This window comes from Bos grunniens, chromosome 17 (assembly GCF_055505025.1).
Source record: "Bos grunniens cultivar Pamir isolate PY7600 chromosome 17, Bosgru_T2T1.0, whole genome shotgun sequence".
Lineage (NCBI taxonomy): Eukaryota > Metazoa > Chordata > Mammalia > Artiodactyla > Bovidae > Bos > Bos grunniens.
The window spans coordinates 64289462-64315642 of NC_141181.1; the positions used below are offsets into that span (position 1 = coordinate 64289462).

Sequence of the window (26181 nt, forward strand, 5' to 3'; positions counted from 1 at the left end):
CAGTTATTTGCATAAGTGGTTGTTAACGTAAGTGACCATTTTAAAATTGGGAGTTTTGGACTTCCCTGGTGGCCCAGTGGTAAAGAATCCATCTGCCAATGCAGGGCACAGGGGTTCAATCCCTGGTTGGGGAAGATCCCACACGCCGCAGAGCAACTAAGCCTGTGTGCCCTTCAACTACCGAAGCCTTCACGCCCTTGAGCCTGTGCTCCGTGACAAGAAAAGCCACTGCAACAAGAAGCCCGAGCACCACAGCTAGAGGGCTGCCCCCGCTGTCCAGATAGAGAAAGCCCGCTCACGGCAACAAAGGCCCCGTGTAACCAAAAACAAATAAATACAATCGTGAGTTTTCTGGCTTATCCCAATGAAAACACTGCCCTAAACTCCAAAACTATTTACTGACTGTATCATCTGCATAAGGTGGTGTATATACTGTGTCATCTTATTATGGCAACTCCCAGGGAGAGAGAAATGCCACCTCTGTGTTACTGGGGGGAGAAGCCAAATTTCTGGCCTGTTCAGCCTCCTCTGCCCAAGGTCACTGGCAAAGCAAAGCCGGCATGAGCAGCCAGGCCTGCGGCTCTGAAGCTCTCAAGACAACTCGGGCACATGGACACCTCATCAAGACAGCCCTCCTCCTTCTCAGGGACCCAGACCCAGAGGCTGCCCAGCATACCTTGGACTGCACGAATGTTCGGAAAATGGGCACCAGCTGCTCATCCTCCTGGTGGTCCGCGTGCTGGAGGGCCACATTCAGGATGTGGATCGGCTCCTCTCGGAGGCTCTAGGACAGAAAGCCAAGGGGGGCGCCAAGAAAACCAAGTAGAAGGGCCCGGGGCCCCAGCCCGCCCCTCCTCGGCTTGCTCCCTGCTCACACCCTCACCTTGCTGTCGTCCTCAGAGTACAGGGAATTCCGGGCCTCGCTGAAGAGGGGGGTGTCCTTGGGCATGTTGGCAAAGCAGGAGATGACCTCATCAAAGTTCCTGGGGGTGCGGGGCAGAGAGGGAGGGCTGAGGGGCCGCTGCCCCACGAGGTCATAGGTCAGATCCAGACCCTCCCTCTTTCCCAACCACCACGCTTCGAGCGCATCCAAGTCTGTACAGAGCTCCTGTGGTTCCTGACTAGGTCCGAGGCACTAGTGATGGGGTCTTCCCCCAAAAGAAGAATGAACTTATGTGGTTTGAGATGGTGAATAAAAGAAAGGGTTCCAATACTTTGGGGGCATGGCTAGGGTCCCTTTTTTATTGGCTGGGAGACTCCTGCAATCTCATCTCACTTCTCTGAGTCAACTGAGGATAACAGAAGTAATCACTACACCTCCCAAGGCTGTTGTAAAGATACGAGATAATCCAAGCATGATGCATAATATACAGGGGCAGGCTGAGAAAAGCGCAATGGGGACTCCCCTGGTGGGCTGGTGGTTAAGAATCTGCCTTGCAGGGGACGCGGCTTTGATCCCTGGTCGGGGAACTAGGATCTCACACGTTGTGGAGCCCACGCGCCACAACTACTGAGCCTGTGTGCCACAACTAGAGAGTCCGTGTGCCACAGCAAAAGATCCTACACGATGCACCAAAGACCCAACACAGTTGAATACATACATCAAGATTTTTAAACAGGGGAATGATACTGACATTTTTGAGCACGTTATCTACATACTAACGATGGTTTAAATACAATATTTTTAATGTATTATCTCATTTAACTTTCACGGTGACCCTATGAAGTAAGTCCTCTTGTGCCCTTTATACAGATGAGAAAACAAAGGTATTGAGAGAAATCACTTGTTCAGAGTCTTAGAGTCAAGAAGCAGGGTGAGCCAGTATTCAAAAGCAGGAGGTGCTGACATGAACTCACACTTTTGATGCTATATTATTCTATTATTAACTCGCTGTGCCGTGTGTCTAGGCCACCCCCACCTGCGTGTGCAATGAACAGGTGGGTTCAGGGGAAGCTCGCTCAAGCCCTATGGCTGGGGTGTTCTGGGGAGACTGAACCCTGCTGGGTACCTGACGAAATCCTCGAATCTCTGGAAGGCGACCATGGCCCCCATTCGCTGGGACTTGGGGGAGAAGCCACTGTCCATGAAGAGCTCCGTGCTGTGTCTCAGCAGTTCCGGGTTGGTGACACTGATGGGCACGGTCATCCTGCAGTGGGGGTGGGAGGTGGGGGGGTAGGTAGCCGCCTGCAGATCCAGCCCCAAGAGCCATTCCTGCCCTGGAAGCTTCAGTGAGCCAGCCCCACAACAGAGTCTTCTGAAAGAGGGGGGCTTAGAATCGGAGGTGGAAGGGATAGGGGAAGAGATCCCCCTCTGGCCATGCACAGCGCACCAGGGGCCTGGACCTCAGTCCTGCTGGTCTCTCACCGGACCTCCCCTATGGTCACAAATGCACACAGGTGTGGAGGGTCCAGTCAGGCTCGGCCTGGGGCGGCACGGTGAGATGTCACCCCTTGTGACCTTCCCAGAGGCCTGGAAGAGCAGGGCCGTGGGGCAGCTGAGGCCACAGGTCCCAGGCAAGCTCCTGACCCTTCTAGCCGATAGCAACAGCAAGGGCCTGAGATGGTCAAGGAAGCCCTCCAGGGTCCTCAGTATCTCCCTGGCTGATAATAATGCCATGTGTCTATATATACTAAGGGTCACAACCATGACCAGCACACTCATGTAGGTTCTTCCAAGAAACAAAGTGTGAGTGACTACCCCAGCCTTCTTTCCTAGCAGTGTTGAACTGCTGCAGCGAAGAACTCCAGAGGCAAAGAATTCTAGGACTCCCCTGGTGGTCCAGTGGCTAAGACTCTGTGCTCCCAATGCAGGGGGCCTGGGTTTGATCCCTGGTCAGGGAGCTGGACCCCACGTGCCACAACCACGAGCTCATGTGCCACGACTAAAGACCCCACGTGCTACAGTGAAGACTGAAGCTCTCTTGTGCTGCAACTGAGACCTGGTACAACCCAATAAATAACACAAACAAAGGCAAGGACTGCCTCCTCGGGGGGGGGGGGCAAGTTCAAAAGTTCTTACAGCACATCTCCCACAAGCCCCAAAAGGATCCCAAGCCCCTAGTCAGTCCCCTTTTCTCTCAACTGGGCAAAGGTGACAATCTTTATTTTGTGGGATGAGGAATAAAGCTGAATAGAGGAGAGTGTGGAAGCTCTTAGCACACGACTCGACGCACATCACGCCATCGGACAGTAGTAACAGTATCCGTCACGATCATCAGAGGGATCCTCACTATTCACCAACTTGCTGTGTGCCAGGCACGGGCCTGAATGCTGTCTGTGCCTCATTCTTCATCAGGGTCTTGGACAACTTTGTCCAACAGAACTTTCTGCGATGATGGAATGTTCTAGAACCACAATGTCCAATACGGCAGCCACAAGTCACACATGAGCTGGTGTGACCAAGGACCTGAATTCTTAATTTAGTTTTGACGCGTTTTAATTTCAATATCCCACAGGTAGGTAGCAGCTACCAGCCCAGACAGTGCAGAGTTAGGCGGCAGGCATGGGGTTATCTCCATGCTACTGAAAAGAGAATGGAGATGTGGAGAGACGCCAGGCTGGGGAACGGTGTGCCTAATGTCTCCCCAGCAGTTCCCAGACATCCCTGCTGGGTCCCTCCAGAGACAGGACTACAGTGGTCAGGGAGAAAAGAAACATAAGCCACCCCTCCCCAGGTGGGCACCACTCTGTACCGGTGCGGGTGGGAGGAGGGCAGCATGAACTGGAATTCCACCACGCAGGTGCCATCCGGGAACTGGCGGTGCTGCAGGCTGGTTAGCTCATAGGCGATGTAGCCCCTCCGCACATAGACCTGGTGAAACAGGAGCACAGACGCACCTGAGAAAACCCAGGCCGGCGGGCCCCGGAAACAAGCCCAGAACACGGTCCCCAAAGCGGAACAGCGCAAACAGTGCAGACTGTATTTTGGGGGCTCCAAAATCACTACAGATGATGACTGCAGCCAGGAAAGTAAAAGACGCTTACTCCTTGGAAGGAAAGTTATGACCAACCTAGATAGCATATTCAAAAGCAAAGACATTACTTTGCCAACAAAGGTCCATCTGGTCAAGGCTATGGTTTTTCCAGTGGTCATGTATGGATATGAGAGTTGGACGGTGAAGAAAGCTGAGTGCTGAAGAATGGATGCTTTTGAACTGTGGTGTTGGAGAAAACTCTTGCGAGTCCCTTGGACTGCAAGGAGATCCAACCAGTCCATCCTAAAGATCAGTCCTGGGTGTTCATTGGAAGGACTGATGCTAAAGCTGAAACTCCAATACTTTGGCCACCTCATGGGAAGAGTTGACTCATTGGAAAAGACCCTGATGCTGGGAGGGATTGGGGGCAGGAGGAGAAGGGGACGACAGAGGATGAGATGGCTGAATGGCATCACCGACTCGATGGACATGAGTTTGAGTGAACTCCGGGAGTTGGTGATGGACAGGGAGGCCTGGCGTGCTGCGATTCACGGGGTCGCAAAGAGTCGGACACGACTGAGCCACTGAACGGAACTGAACTGAAAGCAGTGAAGAGTAAAATATGCTCACTCTTTAGAATGCTACTTCCTCTGCAAAAGACCAGGTGGTAAATATTTTAGGCTTTTGTGGAATATATCATCTTTATCACAAATCACAACTGCTCAATTCTGCTGCTGTAGGGACTTCCCTGATGGTCCAGTGGTTAAGACTCCGAGCTCCCACTATAAGAGGCACGAGTTTGTGCCATGGACAATATGTAAATGCGTAGACGTGGTTGTATTCCAATAAGACTTTATTTACAAAACTGGGCAGGGGGCCAGATGTGACCCACAGACTATAGTTTGCTGACTCCTGCTCTAGAGTAATGCCATCCAGTGGAAATATAACACAGGCCATGGAGGCAGTTTTAAATTAATTTGAGATTTTCTAGTAGACACTTAAAAGGAGCAGGTAAAGATGATTTTAATAACATACCTCATTTCATCCCCAATAACTAAAATATTATCATTTCAACATGCAACCAATTTTTAAAAATTGAGATATTCTCCATTCTTTCTCCATACTGAGTCTTTGGAATCCAGTGTGTATCCTACAGTCCGAGCACATCTCAGTCAGACTGGCCACATCTTAGGTGCTCACAAGCCACATGTGGCCAGCATATTGGACGGCATGGTTCTGAAGACTAAACATTGGGAATTTTTTTAACTGGATAGGGAATCCAGGGATTAACTGCTATCCTTTGAAATTGCTGCTTGCAAGGCTGGCCCTTGGCTAGCATGTGAGAACTTGGATTTGGGAGGGTTCCCACCATTCCCAGGGAAGAATGGTTGGCAGTGCATTAACTAAGCAAACAGTATGACTTATGCTGAGCATATATTTTCTTCCTGGGAGTCTGGAATTGTGGTATGTGCCAAGCAGAGGGCGCTTATGTGCTGTTGCTGCTGCTAAGTCTCTTCAGTCGTGTCCGACTCTGTGGGACCCCATAGATGGCAGCCCACCAGGTTCCCCCGTCCCTGGGATTCTCCAGGCAAGAACACTGGAGTGGGTTGCTATTTCCTTCTCCAATGCATGAAAGTGAAAAGTGAAAGTGAAGTCACTCAGTCATGTCCAACTCTTCGCAACCCCATGGACTGCAGCCTACCAGGCTCCTCCGTCCATGGGATTTTCCAGGCAAGAGTACTGGAGTGGGGTCGCCTTCTCCAGTGCTTATGTGACCAGCCCTCAATAAAACTCTGGACACTAAGTCTCTAATGAGCTTCCCTGGTAGACAACTTACACATGTTGCCATAATTTGTTGCTCAAGGAATCAAAAGTTTAGATGAAGTGCCTTGGACCTGGCCCTTGGGGGGTTAGTATTTAACTGTGCCTGTGCCAGAGGAGGCTGGAATAACACACAAGACAGCTGGGGTTACCAGCAAGAACTTTGGACTACGACAGTGAAGTGAAAGTCACTCAGTCATGTCCAACTCTTTGCGACCCCATGGACTACACAGTCCATGGAATTCTCCAGGCCAGAATACTGGAGTGGGTAGCCATTCCCTTTTCCAGGGGATCTTCCCAACCCAGCGATTGAACCCAGGTCTCCTGCATTACAGGCGGATTCTTTACCAGCTGAGCCACAAGGGGAAGCCCAGGAATACTGGAGTGGGTAGCCTATCCCTTTTCCAGCGGATCTTCCCAACCCAGCAATCAAACTGAGGTCTCCTGCATTGTAGGTGGATTCTTTACCAACTGAGCTATTGGACTAAGATAGACTTGATATACATCCTAGCTCTGTCACTTCTTAGCTGTGTGACCTTGAGCAAGTTGCTTCACCTCTCTGAGCCTCCATTCCCTTTTCCGTGAGACGGGTGTAAGTAAAAGGACCTACCTTGGAGAGAAAATGCTGAGATCATGTTTGCCAGGCACATGGCCCAGGGTCAGGCATGTGGAGTGCAGGCAGCAGATGCCAGGACCGACACTGGTCTACTGAAGCTGTTCCAGGGACCTCTCACTTACTTACCTCCAAGGATGCCATGCAAACCACTTTGTTAGCGTGATAGAAGAAAGTGGGCAGCACATCAAAGATGGTTGTTTCTGAGAGTATTAATTTCTACAGGAAATGGAAAGGGAAATAAAGAAGGAAAGCGGAATGCTAACAAATTCCAACCAGCAGTCAGAGGAGGGGAGGGATAGCGGCAGGGAAGAGAGGTTGGTCGTGTTGTTATCACAAAATGCTGCCAGGCTCCAGGCCCATGAGATCTGAATGTGCAGGCAGTTTTGGGTGACTGTTCTCAGGGCTCCCAGCTCTAGCCATAGAGGGGGTGCCTGGAAGCTTGTGAATGAGGCAGATTTAGTGGGTGAGGAGGGGGCCCTGGGAAAATGAAGCCAAGACCCAGCCATGTGAGTGCTCACAGCTTCCAATAAGCTCCATCACATGTGGAGTTTTAACATCATGCCTCCTGAGAGAGCCTTGCTGCCTTGCCATCCATCCTGCAGGACCCAACCTCTCTCAGAGCTACCCCTGGGCCCCCTCAGGCAGCCCTGGCCATGCTGAGCTAAACCACTGGTGCTGGTGATTGTGCCCTGCATCCGAGCACCAATCCATGGAGGGCAGGGAGAGCCCGCCTTCCCACTCCCAGGCCCCACTTGGGCCACGGCATGTGCTCTGTGCAACGTGGAAGGATGCAGATGGCCTCACCTTGAGGTTTTCTGGGCAGAACTGGTGGCCGTACATGTCGATGGCAGACAGGAAAATGGACTCCACTTGGTTGTGCCTCAGCTCGTAGGAGGGGAGGTGGGAGGCAATCAGGACCTGCGAGGGGAAGAGAGGGGATCGAGGGGCTGGGGTGAGCCATCCTCGCAGGGAAGACGCCAAGGGCCGGTCCTGCAGCAAAGGGGCTGTGCATGCGGGGGGCTGGGCATGGTGGAGGATGGCACCCCGTGAGCCCTAGGTGCGGTGGGGACCACAGCCGGCCAGCCTACCTGCCTGGCTCTGAGGGCCACCTTGCAGTGCTCGCTTTTGCTCAGCTGAGTCAGCTCGTCAAGGATGGAGGTCAGCTCATCGGACAGGGATGGGTCTGGGCCACAGAGCTCATCCTTTTGGGGGACAGAAACAAGATCCAAGGGGATCTTCTGTTCCACCAGAAGGAGACAGGCCAGCGCTCACTGGCCCTTGGCTGGGGGTCCAGCTGCCCCAGCCAACCTCCACAGTCTCATACATAAACCCTCCACCATTCTCCACTGCATTTTCACTCACCCATGCATCCACCCCAAAACATGCCCTAAATTCCTGGCACGAGGAAAAACAGAACCAAGTCTCTGCCTGCATCACTATTAATGGCCAGCAGGTCTAACAGGTATTTACTGTGGCCAGGCAAGCAGCTAGACACTTTCCATTTATTTCCTCAAATGTCCTTCACCCACCGAGGAGTTACTATATGATTCCCATTTTACAGATGAGCAAACTGAGGCTCAGAGAGGCAACGTGCCTTGCCCCGAGGCTACCAAGCACATGCAAGGCAGAGTCATATTTGAACCCAAGGCTCTCCTATCCCTAGGCCCTCTCACTCTTTCCTCTGCACGTCTCTGCCTGACTTAAGGGGCTCAGTTTCAGAGAAGAGGGATGAGGGGAAATAGAAGCAGGTATGAGCAAACAGTAAGGGCTATGTGAGGCTCTAGTGCGGGTATGCAAGCCAACTCTAGGAGCCTTGGCATGGGGGGAGCATCTAGGGCCTGGAGACGTCCTGCCAGAGAGAAGATATAGAGGTGAAACCTGCCAACGAGGCAGGGAGGTTGGTTCCTATGGGCAACCCTCCTCTCTGCTTCTGGAACAAGGGACCTTTCTGCCGGAGACCAGGGCTGGGCGCGGCCAGTCTTTGCATCTACTCTTATGCCCTAAATGCAAGAAGGGCTTAGGAAAGGCTCAGAGTTGATGCTCCCTCAATACCCACTAAGACAAAACAGTGACTGCTGGGACCCTGAATACCTGGGCATCACGCCCCGACCTCCGCACCAGGCTGTTCTCCAGGCAGTCACCAGACGGTGGGGCCGGGGAGGGGGGGGTCATTCTTTTCTACTTCTGCATGTCCCTAATTAGAATGAGCCCACATTTTGTTTCTATAATCAGAAAATTTGTTTAACATATTAACATTTCACACACATACACAAGCACACAAGCAGGTCTGTGGTGAAGAAATCTCATGGGAAATTATTCTCAACCTTCTCTCCCTCCCAAATTTTGATTTGCTTTGTGTTATCAAATGGTGGTGACATTCATCGCTATCATTCCCCTGGCCTGTGCCTCCAAGGACAGCATGGAACGCAGGCACTGTCCAACGGCCAGGCTAGTGGTTTGCTAAGACAGGAAAGACTCGAGAGCTCCCTGGTGGCCTAGAGGTTAGCATTCCAGGCTTTCACTGTCATGGCCCAGGTTCAATCCCTGGTCAGGGAAGATCCTACAAGCTGTGCAGCGTGGAGAAATGAATAAACAAGAGAGGAAAGACCCAAGACAAGTTTGGTATGAAGTATTTTAAAATCTGGCGACCAGAATCTTTCCAGGGGAAGCCGGCAGAGCCCTGTCCAACTCTGGGGAAAGGACGCCTTCTCCCGCTTACAATCAACATGATCACCAGCTGGTTCTTCTTGGCCACCTGCGAGTGGGAGAAGATGCAGTCCAACACCTGGGCCATGTCTGGCTTCAGCTGCTCCCGGAGGTTTATCACACACTTGTCATAGTGGGCTGCAGGGGGACAAGAAGCCATGTGGGGTAAGGCTCCGGGCCGCCTGCCCCTGCGGACTCATCACCAGTGCCTGGGGTGGCGACTCTTGCCTTGCTGGAAATGGTGCTCAACCAGTAAATATCTCCGCAGGAGGTCCAAGACCACCGCCTTCATGTAGCCGCGGGCCCCACTGCGGTACCTGGGGAGGAGGAGAAGGCCGCTGAGTGATCAGCTCTGTGTCCTGGGGTGCCTGTCGTCTCCAGCAGGACTTTCAAGACTAGAAAAAGGAGTTCAGTTAAGTTGAGTTGCTCAGTGGTGTCCGACTCTTTGCGACCCCATGGACTGCAGCACGCCTGGCCTCTCTGTGCGTCCCCAACTCCTGGAGTTCACTCAGACCCATGTCCATTGAGTCAGTGATGCCATCCAACCATCTCATCCTCTGTCATCCCCTTCTCCTCCCACCTTCAATCTTTTCCAGCATCAGGGTCTTTTCAAATGAGACATTTCTACGCATCGGGTGGCCAAAGTATTGAAGAGAAAACACTAATAAAGAATCTGGAGGAGGACTTCCCTGATGGTCCAGTGGCTGAGGATCTGCCTTGTAATGCAGGGGACATGGGTTCGTTCCCTGGTCTGGGAACTAACATCCCACATGCTGTGGAGCAACTAAGGCTGCCCACCACGACTGCTGAGCCTGTGTGTCACAACTAGAGAGTCCGTGAGCCGTAAGTAAAGAATCTGCGCGACACAATGAAGATCCTGCATGCCACAGCTAAGACCCAACACAGCCAAACAAATAGATAAATATTTTTAAAAAGAATCTAGAGGCTGCACCCTCGAATCCTTAGGTCTGGGAGGGATGCGTGAGTTGGTCCATCTGTGTTAACTCTGCCAGTCAGAGACAGTGACGACTTGCCCAAGGTCACACATCCAACCAGAGGTCCCCAGAGAGAAGGAAAAACAGTCACAGAGCCGGGATGCTGAATGGGGTCAGCCTTGCCTGAATGAGTGAAGACAAATATTTTCAATTAACCATCCAATGGATAAAGACAATTCGAAAAATAAAACTTGAAAGACATTTACAAATGGTAACCTGGAGGTTCCTTAAACTATTTCCTCTTCCAAACCATTTCGGAACACGAGGAAAGGGACGCTGAGTTTCAGGAAAGTTGAAACCAGCTTTGCCCCAGCACCAGCAAATGACATCAAAAGAGAGTACGAACCAAAAAGGCTCCTGGTTCGTATGTGATTTTTAAAAACACACACGCGCACAATACAGGATATACCTCTGAGATTTATATTTAACACAAGAAGAACGTGCTAGGGAATTGGATTCATTTATCATTTGTTCATACCTCCCGGTCATTTCTCCTATACTAAAGGATGGATTAGGGTTAGTGCTAGAAGAGTTCTGGGGAAAGGATTAGCCTTGGCTATGGAGCTCTCACTTTGTGGGGAATCCAAACGCAAATCTCCTTCCTCAGCTGCAACCCTATATTGTCAGTATGTGTCCTCACAAGCCAAGGAGTGCCCTGAAAAGAAGGGCATTTTCCTATAGCCATCTATCTTCTGCACCTCTTATAGTTTTTGGCACGTGGCTAATATGTGCTGAATTAACTCACTCCAGTCTGAAAATGTTTGAATTCTGTCCAAGAAGGCAAAGCTTTCTTGCTGGGTAGAGTTTTCATACAAAAGGGCAGTTCTTTTTATCAGCAGCATAGTTCTTCCTGCTCAAGAGCTATGTAAGACAAAATACAAGTTCTTAAAGAAAATTCTTTTTAAAAATTCTTACAAAGGTGGGACTATAGAACCCCTTACCCGACTCTTGAGAAATCTGTATGTGGGTCATGAAGTAACAAGTCAGAACCGGACATGAAACAACTTACTGGTGCAAATTGGGAAAGGAGTGTGCCTGAGGCTGTATATGGTCACCTTGCTTGTTTAACTTATATACAGAGTACATCATGCGAAATGCCAGGTTGGATGAAGCTCAAGCCGGAATCAAGATAGCCGGGAGGAATATAAACAACCACAGAATATAAACAAACACCCTCTTGAAGAGGGTGAAAGAAGACAGTGAAAAAGCTGGCTTAAAACGCAACATTTAAAAAACTAAGATCATGGCATCCGGTCCCATCACTTCATGGCAAACTGAAGGGGAAAAAGTGGAAGCAGTGACATGTTTTATTTTCTTGGGCTCCAAAATCACTGTGAACGGTGACTGCAGCCATGAAATTAAAAGATGCTTGCTTCTTGAAAGAAAAGCTATGACAAACCTAAACAGCGTATTGGGCTTCCCTGGTGGCTCAGCTGGTAAAGAATCCACCCGCAATGCAGGAGACCTGGGTTCAATCGCTGGGTTGGGAAGATCCCCTGGAGAAGGGAACAGCTACCCACTCCAGTATTCTGGCCTGGAGAATTCCATGGACTGTATAGTCAATGGGGTTGCAAAGAGTCAGACACGACTGAGGAACTTCCACTTCACTTCACTTCAAACAGCGTATTAAAAAGCAGAGACATCACTTTGCTGACAAAGGTCCGTATTGTTGAAACTATGGTTTTTCTAATAGTCATGTACAGATGTGAGAGTTGGACCATAACGAAGGCTAAGCACTGAAGAATTGATGCTTGAATTGTAGTGCTGGAGAAGACTCTTTGAGAGTCTCTTGGACAGCAAGGAAATCAAACCAGTCAATCCTAAAGGAAATCAACCTTGAATACTCATTGGTAGGACTGATGCTGAAGCTCCAATACTTTGGCCACCTGATGCGAAGAGCTGACTCATTGGAAAAGACCCTGATAATGGGAAAGATTGAGGGAACAGGAGAAGGGGGTGGCAGAGGATGAGATGGTGTCTAACCATCACCAACTCAACGGACATGAATTTGAGCAACCGCTGGGAGATACTGAAGGACAAAGGAGCCTGCAAGAGTTGGTCATAACTGAGCAACTGAACAAATTCTTTACCAATTCCTCCTTTGCAAGGATCCCCCAAAATCACAAGAACAATTTCTAGAATCATTTACAGCTTATTAAGTCATTTCATTCCACTATCTTAAAAGAAAAGCTACCATGAGGACTTGCTGTGTTTCCGCACTTTACAAAAGTTAATCTACTGGTAATGCAAAATGATTCAGCATGTGAAGTGTTGTTAATTCCCATTTTACAGACTAGCAAACTGAGACTCGGAAGTAAAGGATGTTGCTTTGTTCTTCTGTTAGGCAGGGCTGTGCCAGGGCTGGAACTGGGTTATCAGACCCTAGGCACTGTCTCTTGGTTTGAGCCTGACCTTAAGATAGCAGCACCCTGGGGCAACACATGGATGAGTAAGTGTGACCACCACATCCCACGGAGGGCCCAGGACTCACTTCTGGACCAGCTGTACAATGCTCTGGGTGTTCATGAAGAAGACCTCCCGGTCGGCCTTCCGCTGCAGGGTGGCTGCGTGGCAGTCCAGGATGGTGGCTATCTGAACGCGAAAACAGGACAAGTCTGGCCGCTCAGACCACACAATCTGCCCACCGCACAGAAGTCACTGGAAGGACCCACCACAGGTTCCCACGCAGAGCCCCCCAGAGGATCATTCAAAAACTCCAACCCAAAGCCCTCTGCCCCCCCAGAAACAGCTCTGTGTGCCCCACTCACCATGTGGCTTGAGGACTAAAGAGCTCAGGATGACAACAATCACATAAAGACTTATGCATGTTCACACCATCCCTCTTCACAAACACTCCACGGAAAGAGGAGAAGGGAATTTCCAACACCAGGGAGCATGAGGGTGTCGGGTGGGCCCTATTTTTACAGTTAGGTTGAATGCTATTGGCATACTGTTTTGTGGCAACAAAAATACCTCTAATGAAAAACCTGCATCAATAACAAATTCCCAGAAGGTTCCAACACATACGATTCTCCACTGCGGTCCTTGAGAGCTTTGTTTTCATTATTTCTTAGTTGAGCTAGAATATATACACTATCATATTCCCCTCCTTCCTTTTAAAGTGTATATTTAATTCAGTGGTTTGTACTATATTCATGGAGATATGCAACCACCATCACTAATTTTAGAGCATTTTCATCACTACCCAAAGAAATCCTATAGCCATGGGCAATCACTCACGCCTGCCCTGAGCCCCTGGCAAACACTAATCTACTGTCTCTTCTCCATGGACCTGCCAACTACGTTTCATATAAATGGAATTGGGCAACGTGAGCTTTTGTGACTGGCTTTTTTCACTGAGAATCAAGCTTTTAAGGTTCATCCCCAGGGTAGCATGAGTCATTTCATTCCTTCTTATGGCCGAACAATATTCCAACTTAGAAGTTGACTTCTGGCAATAAGCTGACTTACACTGACCTCGAGCTCCCCAAATTACTAACTTATGGGTGGTGCAAGGAAGCCCTTCTCACCAGACCGAGGGCATGAAAATAAAAAAGAGGGGACTCTTGCAGATGTAGTTTTCCTTTAACCTGCTTGATAAAAGCAACCCCTCCCTCCAAAAGAACAAAATGAGGCCAATGTAGAATTATTAGAGATTTCTGATACTCCCCGGGAACGGCTTCCATTCTTAGAAAACGTGATATACACGTACAGCCCCACGACTGTCACCCTACACAAACCCGAGGAGGAAGAATCGACACTACACACTAGCGAGAAAAACTCACAAGCTCCTCTCTTGCGTCAGCCAGTGTAGTTCTGGAAAATGCTGACTATTCGCACCAACCACCTACTCCTGTTCCGAATCCGAGGACTACTGATAACTGCTTATGTCCATCTAACGCTGCTGTTTTGGGGGAAAGTGCTGGGATTCTGCAGAGCAGGCGTGAAAGAAAACTCTTTTCAGGCCCCAGCATCTCTGGCTGTCGGTGTGGGTCTCACAAAGCCCGATCTGACGAGAGGCTGGGGGTCCAGGCTGACGGGGGGCTGAGTTCCTGGAGGCTGTGGGTGCAGCCCTACCTGCTGGCTGGGGAACTGGCAGAGCACCGAGGTGATGTTGCTGGCGTACTGGGCCATCACCCTGCGGACGGCCTTCTCCACGGGGGCGGGAACGCGGCCCGACACACTGGTCATGATCTCCTGAAGCTCCAGCAGCGGCAGCGACGGGTGCCGGAGGGCCCTCAGGAGCTTCTGCACCCAGTCCTTCAGCTGCAGCGGGACCAGAGCATCGGCCTGAGGCCTACAGCCACCCAGCACGCGGCGGGCGGCGCCCGACACACTAAGCCATCCAGGCCCCGTGCACGCTAGCAGCCCCTCTGGCACAGTCCCGGGGGGAACGGCCCCAGCCACAGAGGGGGCGGAACACCCACCCGGCTTCCCCCCCCGGGACGGCCCCACTCCCCATCCTGTGCTTCCAAACTGCCAGCCTGGTGCGGGGTCAGGACATCAAGCTTTGCAAAGCATAGATGTTTGTGGGACGCTTGCTTTGTGCCAGACGCTGTTTGAGGACCCAAATTGACCTGTTCTCACTTGATCCTCAGAAACAACCCTAGGGAGTAGGTATAATCCGTACTCCCATTTCCCGTTTGAGGATATTGAAACAGAGAGGTTAATTGTTACCCAAAGTCACCCAGCTAGCAGGAAGCAAGGCCAGGATGCAAACTCAGAGACTCTTAATAGCTGCACTGCCCTGCTTCTGGGTCACCGGAACTGTTGATGGTTTTTGAATGGGAAGGAGAAAGTTGTCAATGCCGTAATGTGGTTGTAAGGTTTGAACTTGAAACCACGCACACACTGGCAACTGCAGAGGCTAAAAAAATGTTGCAGTGCTGGTAATTAGGCAGCCTAACATAGGGGCTAAGCACACGGACTCTGAAGCGGGAGGGTCATTGTTCAAACCCCTCTTTGCCTCCTTATGGGTGAAAGGACCTAACAGAAGCAGAAGATATTAAGAAGAGGTGGCAAGAATACACAGAAGAACTGTACAAAAAAGATCTTCATGACCAAAATAATCACGATGGTGTGATCACTCACCTAGAGCCAGACATCCTGGAATGTGAAGTCAAGTGGGCCTTAGAAAGCGTCAGTACAAACAAAGCTAGTGGAGGTGATGGAATTCCAGTTGTGCTATTTCAAATCCTGAAAGATGATGCTGTGAAGGTGCTGCACTCAATATGCCAGCAAATTTGGAAAACTCAGCAGTGGCCACAGGATTGGAAAAGGTCAGTTTTCATTCCAATCCCAAGAAAGGCAATGCCAAAGAATGCTCAAACTACTGCACAATTGCACTCATCTCACATGCTAGTAAAGTAATGCTCAAAATTCTCCAAGCCAGGCTTCAGCAATACGTGAACCGTGAACTTCCAGATGTTCAACCTGGTTTTAGAAAAGGCAGAGGAACCAGAGATCAAATTGCCAACATCTGCTGGATCATCGAAAAAGCAAGAGAGTTCCAGAAAAACATCTATTTCTGCTTTATTGACTATGCCAAAGCTTTTGATTGTGTGGATCACAATAAACTGTGGAAAATTCTGAAAGTGATGGGAATACCAGACCACCTGACCTGCCTCTTGAGAAACCTATATGCAGGTCAGGAAGCAACAATGAGAACTGGACATGGAACAACAGACTGGTTCAAAATAGGAAAAGGGGTACATCAAGGCTGTGTATTGTCACCCTATTTATTTAACTTCTATGCAGAGTACATCATGAGAAACGCTGGGCTGAAAGAAGCACAAGCTGGAATCAAGATTGCCGGGAGAAATATCAATAACCTCAGATATGCAGATGACACCACCCTTATGGCAGAAAGTGAAGAGGATCTAAAAAACCTCTTGATGAAAGTCAAAGATGAGAGTGAAAAAGTTGGCTTAAAGCTCAACATTCAGAAAACGAAGATCATGGCATCTGGTCCCATCACTTCATGGCAAATAGATGGGGAAACAGTGGAAACAGTGTCAGACTTTATTTTTGGGGGCTCCAAAATCACTGCAGATGGTGACTGCAGCCATGAAATTAAAAGATGCTTACTCCTTGGAAGGAAAGTTATGACCAACCTAGATAGCATATTCAAAAGCAGAGACATTACTTTGCCAACAAAGGTCCATCTGGTCAAGGCTATGGTTTTTCCAGTGGTCATGTATGGATGTGAGAGTTGGACTGTGAAGAAAGCTGAGTGCCGAAGAATTGATGCTTTTGAACTGCGATGTTGAAGAAGACTCTTAAGAGTCCCTTGGACTGCAAGGAGATCCAACCAGTCCATTCTGAAGGAGATCAGTCCTGGGTGTTCTTTGGAAGGAATGATGCTGAAGCTGAAACTCCAGTACTTTGGCCACCTCATGTGAAGAGTTGAGTCATTGGAAAAGACTCTGATGCTGGGAGGGATTGGGGGCAGGAGGAGAAGGGGACGACAGAGGATGAAATGGCTGGATGGCATCATGGACTCTATGGACGTGAGTCTGAGTGAACTCCAGGAGTTGGTGATGGACAGGGAGGCCTGGCGTGCTGTGATTCATGGGGTTGCAAAGAGTTGGACACGACTGAGTGACTGAACTGAGCTGAACTGACTGAAGGCAAGTTTTGTAGCCTCTCTGTGTCTCAGTTTCCTCACCTATAAAACGGAATAATAAGAGTTCCTACCTCCCTGTTGTTGGGAAGGTGAAATGACTTAATAAGTGTTAAGTGCTTAATAAGCACTTAACTTAATAACACTTAATAAGCACTTAACTTAATAACACTTAATAAGCACTTAACTTAATAACACTTAATAAGTGTTAAGTGGTAGCTGGCACATAGCATGTACCAGACTAGAGCTGGCCATTATTACCATGACCACCATCACTGTGATGGACTATTCTGGGATAGAAGGTAATGTAGCAGTAGTTTTATAGCTACTGATGTCGAGTTCAGCAGCACAGGTCCTTCACAGAGGTCTGCAAATTTGAGGACTTACTTCTCTACAGACAACGGGACCCTGGATGAACAGAGTTGTGTCTCTGGACAAAGTCGCTTCCTTACTGTCTCTTTAACAGGTGACCCACATCGACTCTTCTCTTAGAACATGAACATTCTGTGTTGAGCTGAACTGAATCAACAAAAGCAATGTAACCTTTACACTGGTTTATAATCAGAGAGAAACGTACTCTGATGTATACAACGAAACTGAGGAATCCCCTGAGAACAGGTCCTTGACAGAAATGAGAGACTTTCTCATTTCTTACCCCAATAAAGATCTCTGGGATCTTTGGGCTCTTCACCTGTACCTACGCACGTGTGCGCAATGCACACCTACCCTGCACACGTGACCCACCTTGATGCTAAAAATAGGCTCCGGCAGACAGTAGCCATTCATGATGTTGGTGAGATTTTCCAGGACGCTGTGAAAAACCTGGTGCAGCTTCTCTCCGAGGATGGGCAGCGTGGGCTGTGAGGGGAGCTCCCCCGTGAACGGCTCAGCCTGATGAGACACAACAGGAGCCAGAGGTCAAGACCACCATGGCCTCCAAAGGAGACGGACCAGCCAAGGGCCAAGGCAGAGCCACCAACACACAATATGTACACCACACACACAGTGTGGTTAGGATGAAGCCTGAAGGGGAGGGGGACAGAAGAAAGCATCCTCTTGGAAAGTTAAAATTGCTCATACACACCCGTTTGAGGGTTCCAAATCTTCCCCTTGGTAAATACCGTAGTCACTTATGTATTCTAAATAATTTTGGAGAGTGTTAGATGTGATTGTTTTTTAAAAAAAAATGTTCACATGTAGAGGTCAGGGGAAGTCATTGTGGCTTCTACATGAGTTAACTTGAATTTCATACTAACTAAGCAGCCTGTTTGTAGCCAAACATACACTGGACATCTGCTTTAATTATTAAAGAAAAGAGCACACTCACCAGAAGTACAGAAAGTCCATGTTAAAAATAAAGATGAGTATGGCTGAGTCCCTTTGCCGTCCGCCTGAAGCTATCACAAAATTACTAATTGGCTATACTCCAATACAAAATAAAAAGCTAAAAAATAAATAAAACAGAGATGCAATGCCTTCCCTCCTGGGATGCCAATGCTGGTTCTCTGATGCTAGCAGGACTCCCTTCCTGGGCGCCAAGGCCATGGTGACTTGCTGTGCACACGCTGGTCTGGTTTTTTCCTTTTCCTTTTTTTTTTTTTTTAAATCTTAGAGGAAAGTCTTCCTGATTTGTTTCATGTTCATTGCTCCGACAAGACACAAAACTGTGCTGAAAACCATGCTTCTTGGGAGCAATTCCTCAGAGTTATCTGCAAGGTTGTCTTCCAGGCCGTGGTCCTCAGTTTGGCTCAAATAAAATGCTTTTCATATTGCTGATTATTTTTGCTGACAGATGTTTTTGTTTGGCTTTGCTTTCTAACCAATATCATCTCCCTATTTTTCTATTTCTTTTCAGCTTTGCTCAAATCCCAAAGATGAATGCCTAGCACAGAGAAAATTTAGGAAACTCTCATACAAATGTACAAACAAAAAGCTCCCCAAAGGGACTTCCTTGGTGGTCCAGTGGCTAAGGCTCTGTCTTACAACGCAGGGGGTACAGGTTCAAATCCTGGTCAGGGAACTAAGATTCCACATATTGTGAGGTGAGGCCAAACATTTTTTTTTTTTAAAAAGGGGCAACACTGACTTCATGCATTCATTCATCTGTTAATTTATTTTACAAATATCTACTCAATATGGAGTAGGAAATGGCAATCCATTCCAGTATTCCTGCCTGGAAAATCCCACGGACAGAGGAGCCTGGCGGGCTACAGTCCGTGGGATCGCAAAGAGTCGGACACGACTAAGCGACTGAGCACATCCACTTACCACTGACCGTGTGAGGCACTGGAAGCTGGGAGTTGGGAGCATGCTATTCTGCTGGCCCAGAACCCTCAGCTTCCCATCCCCTCCGCTCCGCTCCCAGCCCTGCAGGCTCCTTTCGCCCTTCAAGATCAACTGGAGGGCTTCCTTTCTTCACAATCTGCTGCTGCTTCTCCCTCTGGACCTCCAGAGCCAGCGGCCAAGGACGGTCCCTCTGATTGAGCTGAATTACAAGGATTTATCTGCCTGTCTTTCTCACAGGCAATCATGAGCCTGCTGGGACTGGTGGCTGGGTTCCTGTCTCCAGACCCCAGCCCGGCGGGAAACATCTGCTAAAACGAATCACAAGGTAGACACAGATTCATTTCCTGTTATCTAACAAGCTCACTCTACTCCTAGCTTTGGGAACCCTCGGAAGACAATAATGAAAAGACAGAGGAGAGAACAAATGAAACTGATACGACAGTCTGGAAAAAAGAGACAATTTGATTAAAAAAAAAAAAATGCTTTTCTAGCTTTTTTCCTTCCTGGGCATATATGCTAATTATTGTAGAGAAAAACAAACATTACCTGCATGACGGGGGAGCCACTTCCCTGCACGCCTGGCCTACTGTAGGAGGGCAGGTCGCTTCACGTCTAGGAGACGTGACAATGCTATATAATGCACTGCGGGGAAGAGGGCTGCGTCAGAGTTTACAGGAAATGAGAGGACGAGCCCTGTGCACATCTCGGGGAAGGTTCTTCTGGGCAGAGGGAGCTGGCCCGAGGGGGAGGAGTCCAGAGAGTGTGATTAAGGCGGAGAGGGAGGCAGAGGGTGAAGCCAGGGAAGAAAGTGGGACACAGCCCCTGGGGCACCCTGAAGATCATCGGAAGCATGTGAGTTTTGCTCTTAGTGGGATGCTGAGGAGGGTGTGGGCACAGGCAGGCACCTTCCTGTGCCCATCGTGGTGGGTGACGCTCGAGGGCCAGGAGCCACCGGCCTGTCCATCTCACGGAGTAGCTGTGCCGTGTGTCACATACCGGGCGCACTTTAGAAGGGTCATCGAGCTCCAGCCTGGCCACCACGCAGCCAGCTTCCAACACAGCCCCCGGGCGCCTGACATACTTCACCCGGCCACTTTCCTGCACGTTCAGGGTCGTGGTCATCTTCATGACCTGTTTTGCACAAAGAAGTGATTTCTACTTAGGTGGGGCCCCTCGGGTCTGGCCTGGGTCACCCCAAACTAGCAATTCTGGAGCACGGACTGTGTCACTTACAAAGAATGACCCTGTGGGCAGAGTTCAAGTGCACTGGGGAGAGAGGAGCAGCATTTACACAATCTATCGTGTGCCAGGCACGGCGCTGGTCATAAATCTTTACCACCTGCAAAGCCAGTCAGGGAGGCTGGTGTTCACTGTGCCCATTTTACAGCTGTGGAAACTGCTCCTTATTTCCAAATGAAGGCCTTTCTCTTAGAAACACAGCTAAATCATATGATGTATATGATGTAGGGTGATTGATACATATCTTCCTAAAATGAGGTACTTTTTATGACTGGCTCCTTTTCTTAAAGGCAGAGAGAAAACCCTCTGGGGAATGAAGAATGTGCTCCCAGTCCAGTCATCAGCCCCTTTAACTGGTCTGAGTCTGGCCGTGTGGACACAATGAATGTTGTTAGCATGTATGGGCTTCAGACAGACAGGACCATCCTGCTCTTTGCTCAAAAGTTCATAGCTTGGTCAATCAGGTCAGCCAGGCCTGGGCTGGAATCCCTGCACCCCACCCATCACTCTGTGATCTCTAGCACATGCTGTCCGCTCTCTGAGCCTCAGTTTCCCTAACTGTAAAATGGGAGCGGGGGAATGACAGGCTTGTCTCATAGGGCACTGATAAGGATTAAGCCAGAGGGCGCACAGCAAGAGGCCAACAGGTGTCGGCTCCCACCACTGCTGCATCTTCATTACAAAATTCATTCTTTTCCTTGGCAGCAGAGAATGAGCAGGTTGGAATCCTCGCTTTGTGTGACCTTGAGTGAGTTTCTTAGGCTGCCTGGGTCCCATGTCTTCATGTGCAAAATGGAGGTTCTGTTTGGGTCCAACTTACGATTGCCAGGAACATTAAAGAAGGAATTAAAGACAGAGAAAATGCTTAGAAGGGTGCCTGCCATGTGGTAAGTGCTTTGCAGGTGTTGGGTTACCACTTTTTAATTGTCAGCATCATTATCATTTATCAGCTGGGGAGGTACACATTTTTTGAGATTTTTTTTTTTCCTATGGAATAAGGCAGGGAACTGGGGCTGAACCCCCCACGCAGTGGCTGTTTGAGGGATCTGCATGAGAGAACTCAGGAGAAAGGGGCGGTCTGTTGGCTTGAGTGCAGCAGCCTGCCCAGAGGGTCCTCCCTTGGGGAGTGGGTACGAGGGCGGCCAGGCTGCAGCCCCACCCTGGGGGCCAGCTCTGCAGTCACCTCTATCTCGGCGTAGCTGCCCCCAGCCTCAACGTGTTCCCCGTCTGCCACAGTGTACTTCACCAGCTTCCCAGCCGAAGGGGATCTCAGGACTGTGGGGTCATTCTCCTTCTCAAACACGCACGTCTTGTTGCCAATGGTGATTCGGTAACTGGAGAGAGAAGGAGGTGGTGGGGACACTGGAGGGTACCATCTACCAAGGTGCCGGAGTCAGGCTTCTGACAGTGTCTTCCCTCCCTAACAGCAGCCAGGAGCATCACCCTGGGATGGTTTGAGTGACTCACTCCACTCTTCCCAAATGGTGTTGACAATTACCCCAAAGACTTTGGGTGTGAACTGGGGTGGGGCCCCTTCTTGGCAGAAAACTAGCTCCTTTTCCTAACATAATTCCAACAGGCTCTGGCACAGAGAAAGCAATCAGCAATATCGGTATTATTCAATACACACTGACCCAGGGAAAGGCTTCTCCTTATAGTAGAACCGCTTCTCTGGTGGCTCAGACAGTAAAGAATCTGCCTGAAGTGCGGGAGACCTGGGTTCGATCCCTGGGTTGGGACGATCCCCTGAAGAAGGGAATAGCTACCCACTCCAGTATTCTTCCCTGGAGAATCCCCATGGACAGAGGAGCTCTGGTCCAGGGTCACAGAGTCAAATATGACTGACAGACTAACTCTTTCACTTTCTGTAACAGAACCAGGAAGAGCATGCCCCATGGGCGGTGCCTATAATCACCCTGAATATCCTTGGTAGAGAGAACATGGGTTAAAAAAAGGTAACACAATGCCGATTTGGGGTGTATCTTGTCTGCCTTCTTCCATGGAGGACTGGGAAAGGAACCTGCATTCCCTAACTGGAGCTTTTTCAAGCCTGGGGTCTCTGGAAACCCCACCCTCCATTCCTCCCCCACTTTACTCTTCTTGGCCTGGGGTCTTTGCTGCCTGTTCAGCTCGGGGGTGGGAGTAGGGGTTTGTGTTTCATTGTGTGAGCTCGGGTTGGTCAGACACCCCAGAGTAACAGGGTCTCCATCTCGTGAGGCTCCCCACACCGAGTGCTTCCGGGTCACCCCATGCTCCACCCATCCTGACCCACAGCAACCTTCCCTGCTGCCATCCACTTGTTCGATGCGTCTCTTCCCTGACAAGACTCCGTGAGTCGTGACCACGGGTCTCTGCTGACACCTAGCCTGACACCTGGGTTAAGTATTGAGTTGGCCAGAAAGTTTATTCGTAGGTAACATCTTACAGAAAAACCCAAGCGAACATTTTGGCCGACCCAACAGATGCTCAAATAAATAGCCATTACCCTAACTGGATAACCGCATCTTCTCCCAGCCTTGCTCCGATGGGTGTGGACACTGCAGCTCAGACCCGGAGCTGAGGGGACTCAGTGCACCTCACAGGCTGTGGAGCTGGCAGCCCTGAATCCGTCCACATTGCTAGAAAAGGGATGCCTAGGGACCTTCCATGGATGCCAACCTGCAGCCTGGGATTCCACCCTCAAGATGAACCTCCCCAAGAGCCCCAGAAGGTCCTAGAGAAGGTGCCTTGGCTAAGAGCCTGAGCCTGCACATGGACCTCGTGTGGATGGGTGGGGGAGCTGGCTCTGGGTGTCCCTGGCCACACACCTGTCCACCTCCTCCTTCAGGTAGGTGGTGTAGCTGTTGCCGCTGCAGGACAGCAGTAGCCCCCCATCGTTCAGCCGGTGGGCGTCGATCTCGATGTGAGAGCCGTTCATGATGAGCACGAACATGGTCGGAGACTGCCGGGCCACCTGTGGGGACAGGTTCTGCCCTTGAGCCGTGGTTCTGCTCGCATGCTGTGAGGGGCTGAACAGTGTCCCCCCAGGTCCACGTCCTTCCCAGAACCTCGGCACATCACCTTACTCGGAAACAGGGTCTTTGCAGATGTAGTCAGTTAAGGAGGGGTCACGCCGGATTAGGGTGAGCCCTGAATCCAGTCTGACTGGTATTCTTGTAAGACGAGAAGAGACCCAGACAGGCACAGTAGGAAGATGAAGACAGACAGACACAGACGCACTCACAGGGGGCCGTACCAAGCCAGACGCTGGCAGCAATTGGAGTGATAACCTCTAAGCCAAGGAACACCGAGGACTGTCCACAACCACCGGAAGCTAGGAAAGGGGTGGTTCCTGGGAGCCTAAGAGACCTCAGCACAGCCAACACCTTGATGTTGGACTTCTGGCCTCCAGAACTGAGAGGCAATGAATTTCTGGTGAAACTGGTGAAGACACCGGTTTATGGAACTTAATTACGGCAGCCGTGGGAAACCAATACATGCTCTATGATGCCATGTTTGTGCACGAGGCCCAAGCCTACGGGTTCTGAACCCAAAGCCCATAGGTCTCAAGGTCACGGGACTGCAAGGGGAGTCCCGGGAGCAGGCGTGGAAAATCCATTGCAGGGGTGGCGCGCGGCAGAAATAAAACTCCCTTGAGCCCCCAGAGTGTTGGAGACATCCAAGAAATAGAGACCTTTACCTTGAGAATGTACTTGACACCTCCATAGATTAATTCCACGTCCACGATGTTCAGCAGAGAGTCTGCGGGGAGGACCTGGCCCCTGGGAGAGAAGACAGACCTGCAGTGAGTCTAGGAGTGACCAAGAACTCTGCGGCCATCCATTCTCTGGACTTAAAAAGCTACCTGCTCTTTGCCTCTCCTAAGCATCACCATGGCTGGTTGATAAAGTCAAAGGATGGACAGTCCCAAGGAACCTGATATCCCTTAGAACTGAAGGAAACTGGTCTTGCTGCAGGATGTGAAATTTCAAAAGGGCTTCCCAAGAAGCAAACTCCACGCTGCTTCTTCTCGGAACAAGTCCTTACGTGGGAATCCTGCCACCTGCTCGTGAAAGAAACCAGCGCACAGACAGGGCCTCTGCTGCTGCTGTTTAGATGCTTCAGTCGAGTCCAACTCTGTGCAATCCTATGGACTATAGTTTGCCGGGCTCCTCTGTCCATGGGAGTTCCCAGGCAAGAGTACTGGAGTGGGTTGCCATGTCCTCCTCCAGGAGATCTTCCCGACCCAGGGATCGAACCCAGGTCTCCTGCATTGCAGGCAGATTCTTTACCGCTGAGCCACCAGGGAAGCCCATACTGTGACTCTATTACCATTCAAAAGCATATTGTCTGGGACATCCCTGGTGGTCCAATGGCTAAGCCTTGGCGCTTACAATACAGGGGGCCTGGGTTTGACTTCCGGTCAGGGAACTAGATCCCACAGGCTGCAGCTAAGACCCAGTGCAGCCAAAGAAATAAGAATATTTTTTTTAAAAAGCATATGATTCAAGGACTAAAAACGTTCATCCTTCTATTTCCCTTTTGGTAGTCTCCTTTGCCTATCATGGTGGTTTTCAATGGGGGCGGGAGATTTCTGCCTCTCCCCAGAGGACAGATGGCAGCATCTGGAGACACACTCGATTGTCCTGACTTCAGGAGGAGGAGGAGGGGATGCTTTGGATGGGCTAACGTCCCATCTGGCACAGGTCAGCCTTCACCACAAAAGATGACCCAGCCCCAAATGCCAGTGGTACAGAGGCTGGGAAGCCCTGGTCCATCCTAAGAGGGACCTCCTGGCCATCTTCATGGGGTCCATTTCGCTGGTCACCTGATTCATTTATAGAAGTGACCTATAACCTGCTTTGCTTCTCAAGTTCACATCCTCCTCTCTGAATTCCTGCCTGTTGTAACTTAACTTACACAAGTCAGCATGAGTATGTACATGGCTGTCTGTAGGATGATGGCTATCTTGGCCTTAAGAATCCCTCTCATCCCCCACCCCAATCATCCAGCCTCTTCCAGGGCAACCCAGGTTTATCTGAGGAATTCTACAGAGGCAAGCATGTTGGAAGGACTGATGCCAAAGATGGAGCTCCAATACTTTGGCCACCTGATGCGAAGAGCCGACTCATTGGAAAAGACTTTGATGCTGGGAAAGACTGAGGGCAGGAGAAGGTGATGACAGGAGGGGTTCACTGAATGCGTGGTAACTGACTTGCACCCAAAGAACGCATGTGTCTGCCTTACTTGCCACCAACACGTATCCCAAGAGGGGAAAGGAAGTACCCCTACGCCCTACCTTTCCAGCGAGTGTAGGAAGTCCGTCATGCATGTTCTAAACATGGAGTCGGCCACGTTCAAGGCTCCGCACACAACCCCGAGCATGATATCTGGCTTCTCAGCCTGGGAGAGACTCTGTGCATCAGTGTCCACAGGGACCATGGCCACAGGGAGCCGGGGGAGGGTGGTGGCTCCAGGACCCCCAGGGGAGACACGTGCAGCCCTCTACCTGCACTTTCTCGGCAATGAGGTTATCCAACCAGCTGGTGTCAATGTCGTTGTTCTGAAAGTTCTCAGTCTCCAGAAGGTTGGTGAGATATTCCACGGTGGTCCTGAAGTCGCCCCTGATGGATAGTTCCTTCAAAGCCACCACCATGTTCCTTGAGGGGAAGGCACACAGATTGTTTTCCCAATTAACATATGTGTCATCAGCTCCAGCATGGTTCTCAATGAACCAGAACCGCAAAGAGAGGGTCCCGAATCAGACAGCCTCCAGCATGGACTGGCCCAGCAAATCTTGGGCCAGTGACTAAACTGCCCCGGCCTCGGTGTCCTCATCTGGAAAATGAGGGGATAACCCTGCCTTCTCACAGGTACTTGGGGATTCAAATGAGATAATCCATATAAAGCACATGGTCCCTGATCAGTAAATGTTAGCTGTTATGAAATGATTAATTAGTGATTATAATTGTTATCAACCTTGCCAGTCGCTTTGACTCTCTC

General features: G+C 50.0%; 1 protein-coding gene across 19 annotated transcripts in view; it reads right to left on the reverse strand.

Annotated features, from left to right (window-relative positions):
* ACACB (acetyl-CoA carboxylase beta) overlaps window positions 1-26181 on the reverse strand; it is a 130502-nt gene that overhangs the window by 34024 nt on the left and 70297 nt on the right. For 5 of the 19 annotated variants that reach the window (XM_086348412.1, XM_086348413.1, XM_086348414.1 and 2 more), the window contains 18 exons: window positions 25688-25838; window positions 25478-25581; window positions 23879-23960; window positions 23007-23152; window positions 21383-21533; window positions 19957-20091; window positions 17419-17565; window positions 14130-14318; window positions 12544-12644; window positions 9286-9374; window positions 9071-9195; window positions 7440-7553; window positions 7156-7269; window positions 6478-6567; window positions 3693-3811; window positions 2010-2255; window positions 884-983; window positions 677-784 (listed from right to left, as the gene is read on the reverse strand). In XM_086348412.1, coding sequence (XP_086204538.1) covers window positions 677-784; window positions 884-983; window positions 2010-2255; window positions 3693-3811; window positions 6478-6567; window positions 7156-7269; window positions 7440-7553; window positions 9071-9195; window positions 9286-9374; window positions 12544-12644; window positions 14130-14318; window positions 17419-17565; window positions 19957-20091; window positions 21383-21533; window positions 23007-23152; window positions 23879-23960; window positions 25478-25581; window positions 25688-25838 — 2311 coding nt within the window. Of the gene's footprint in view, window positions 1-676; window positions 785-883; window positions 984-2009; window positions 2256-3082; window positions 3520-3692; window positions 3812-6477; window positions 6568-7155; window positions 7270-7439; window positions 7554-9070; window positions 9196-9285; window positions 9375-12543; window positions 12645-14129; window positions 14319-17418; window positions 17566-18001; window positions 19784-19956; window positions 20092-21382; window positions 21534-23006; window positions 23153-23878; window positions 23961-25477; window positions 25582-25687; window positions 25839-26181 lie in introns of those variants that run through there. The other 14 variants (XM_086348417.1, XM_086348416.1, XM_086348420.1 and 11 more) reach the window with 12 other exon arrangements.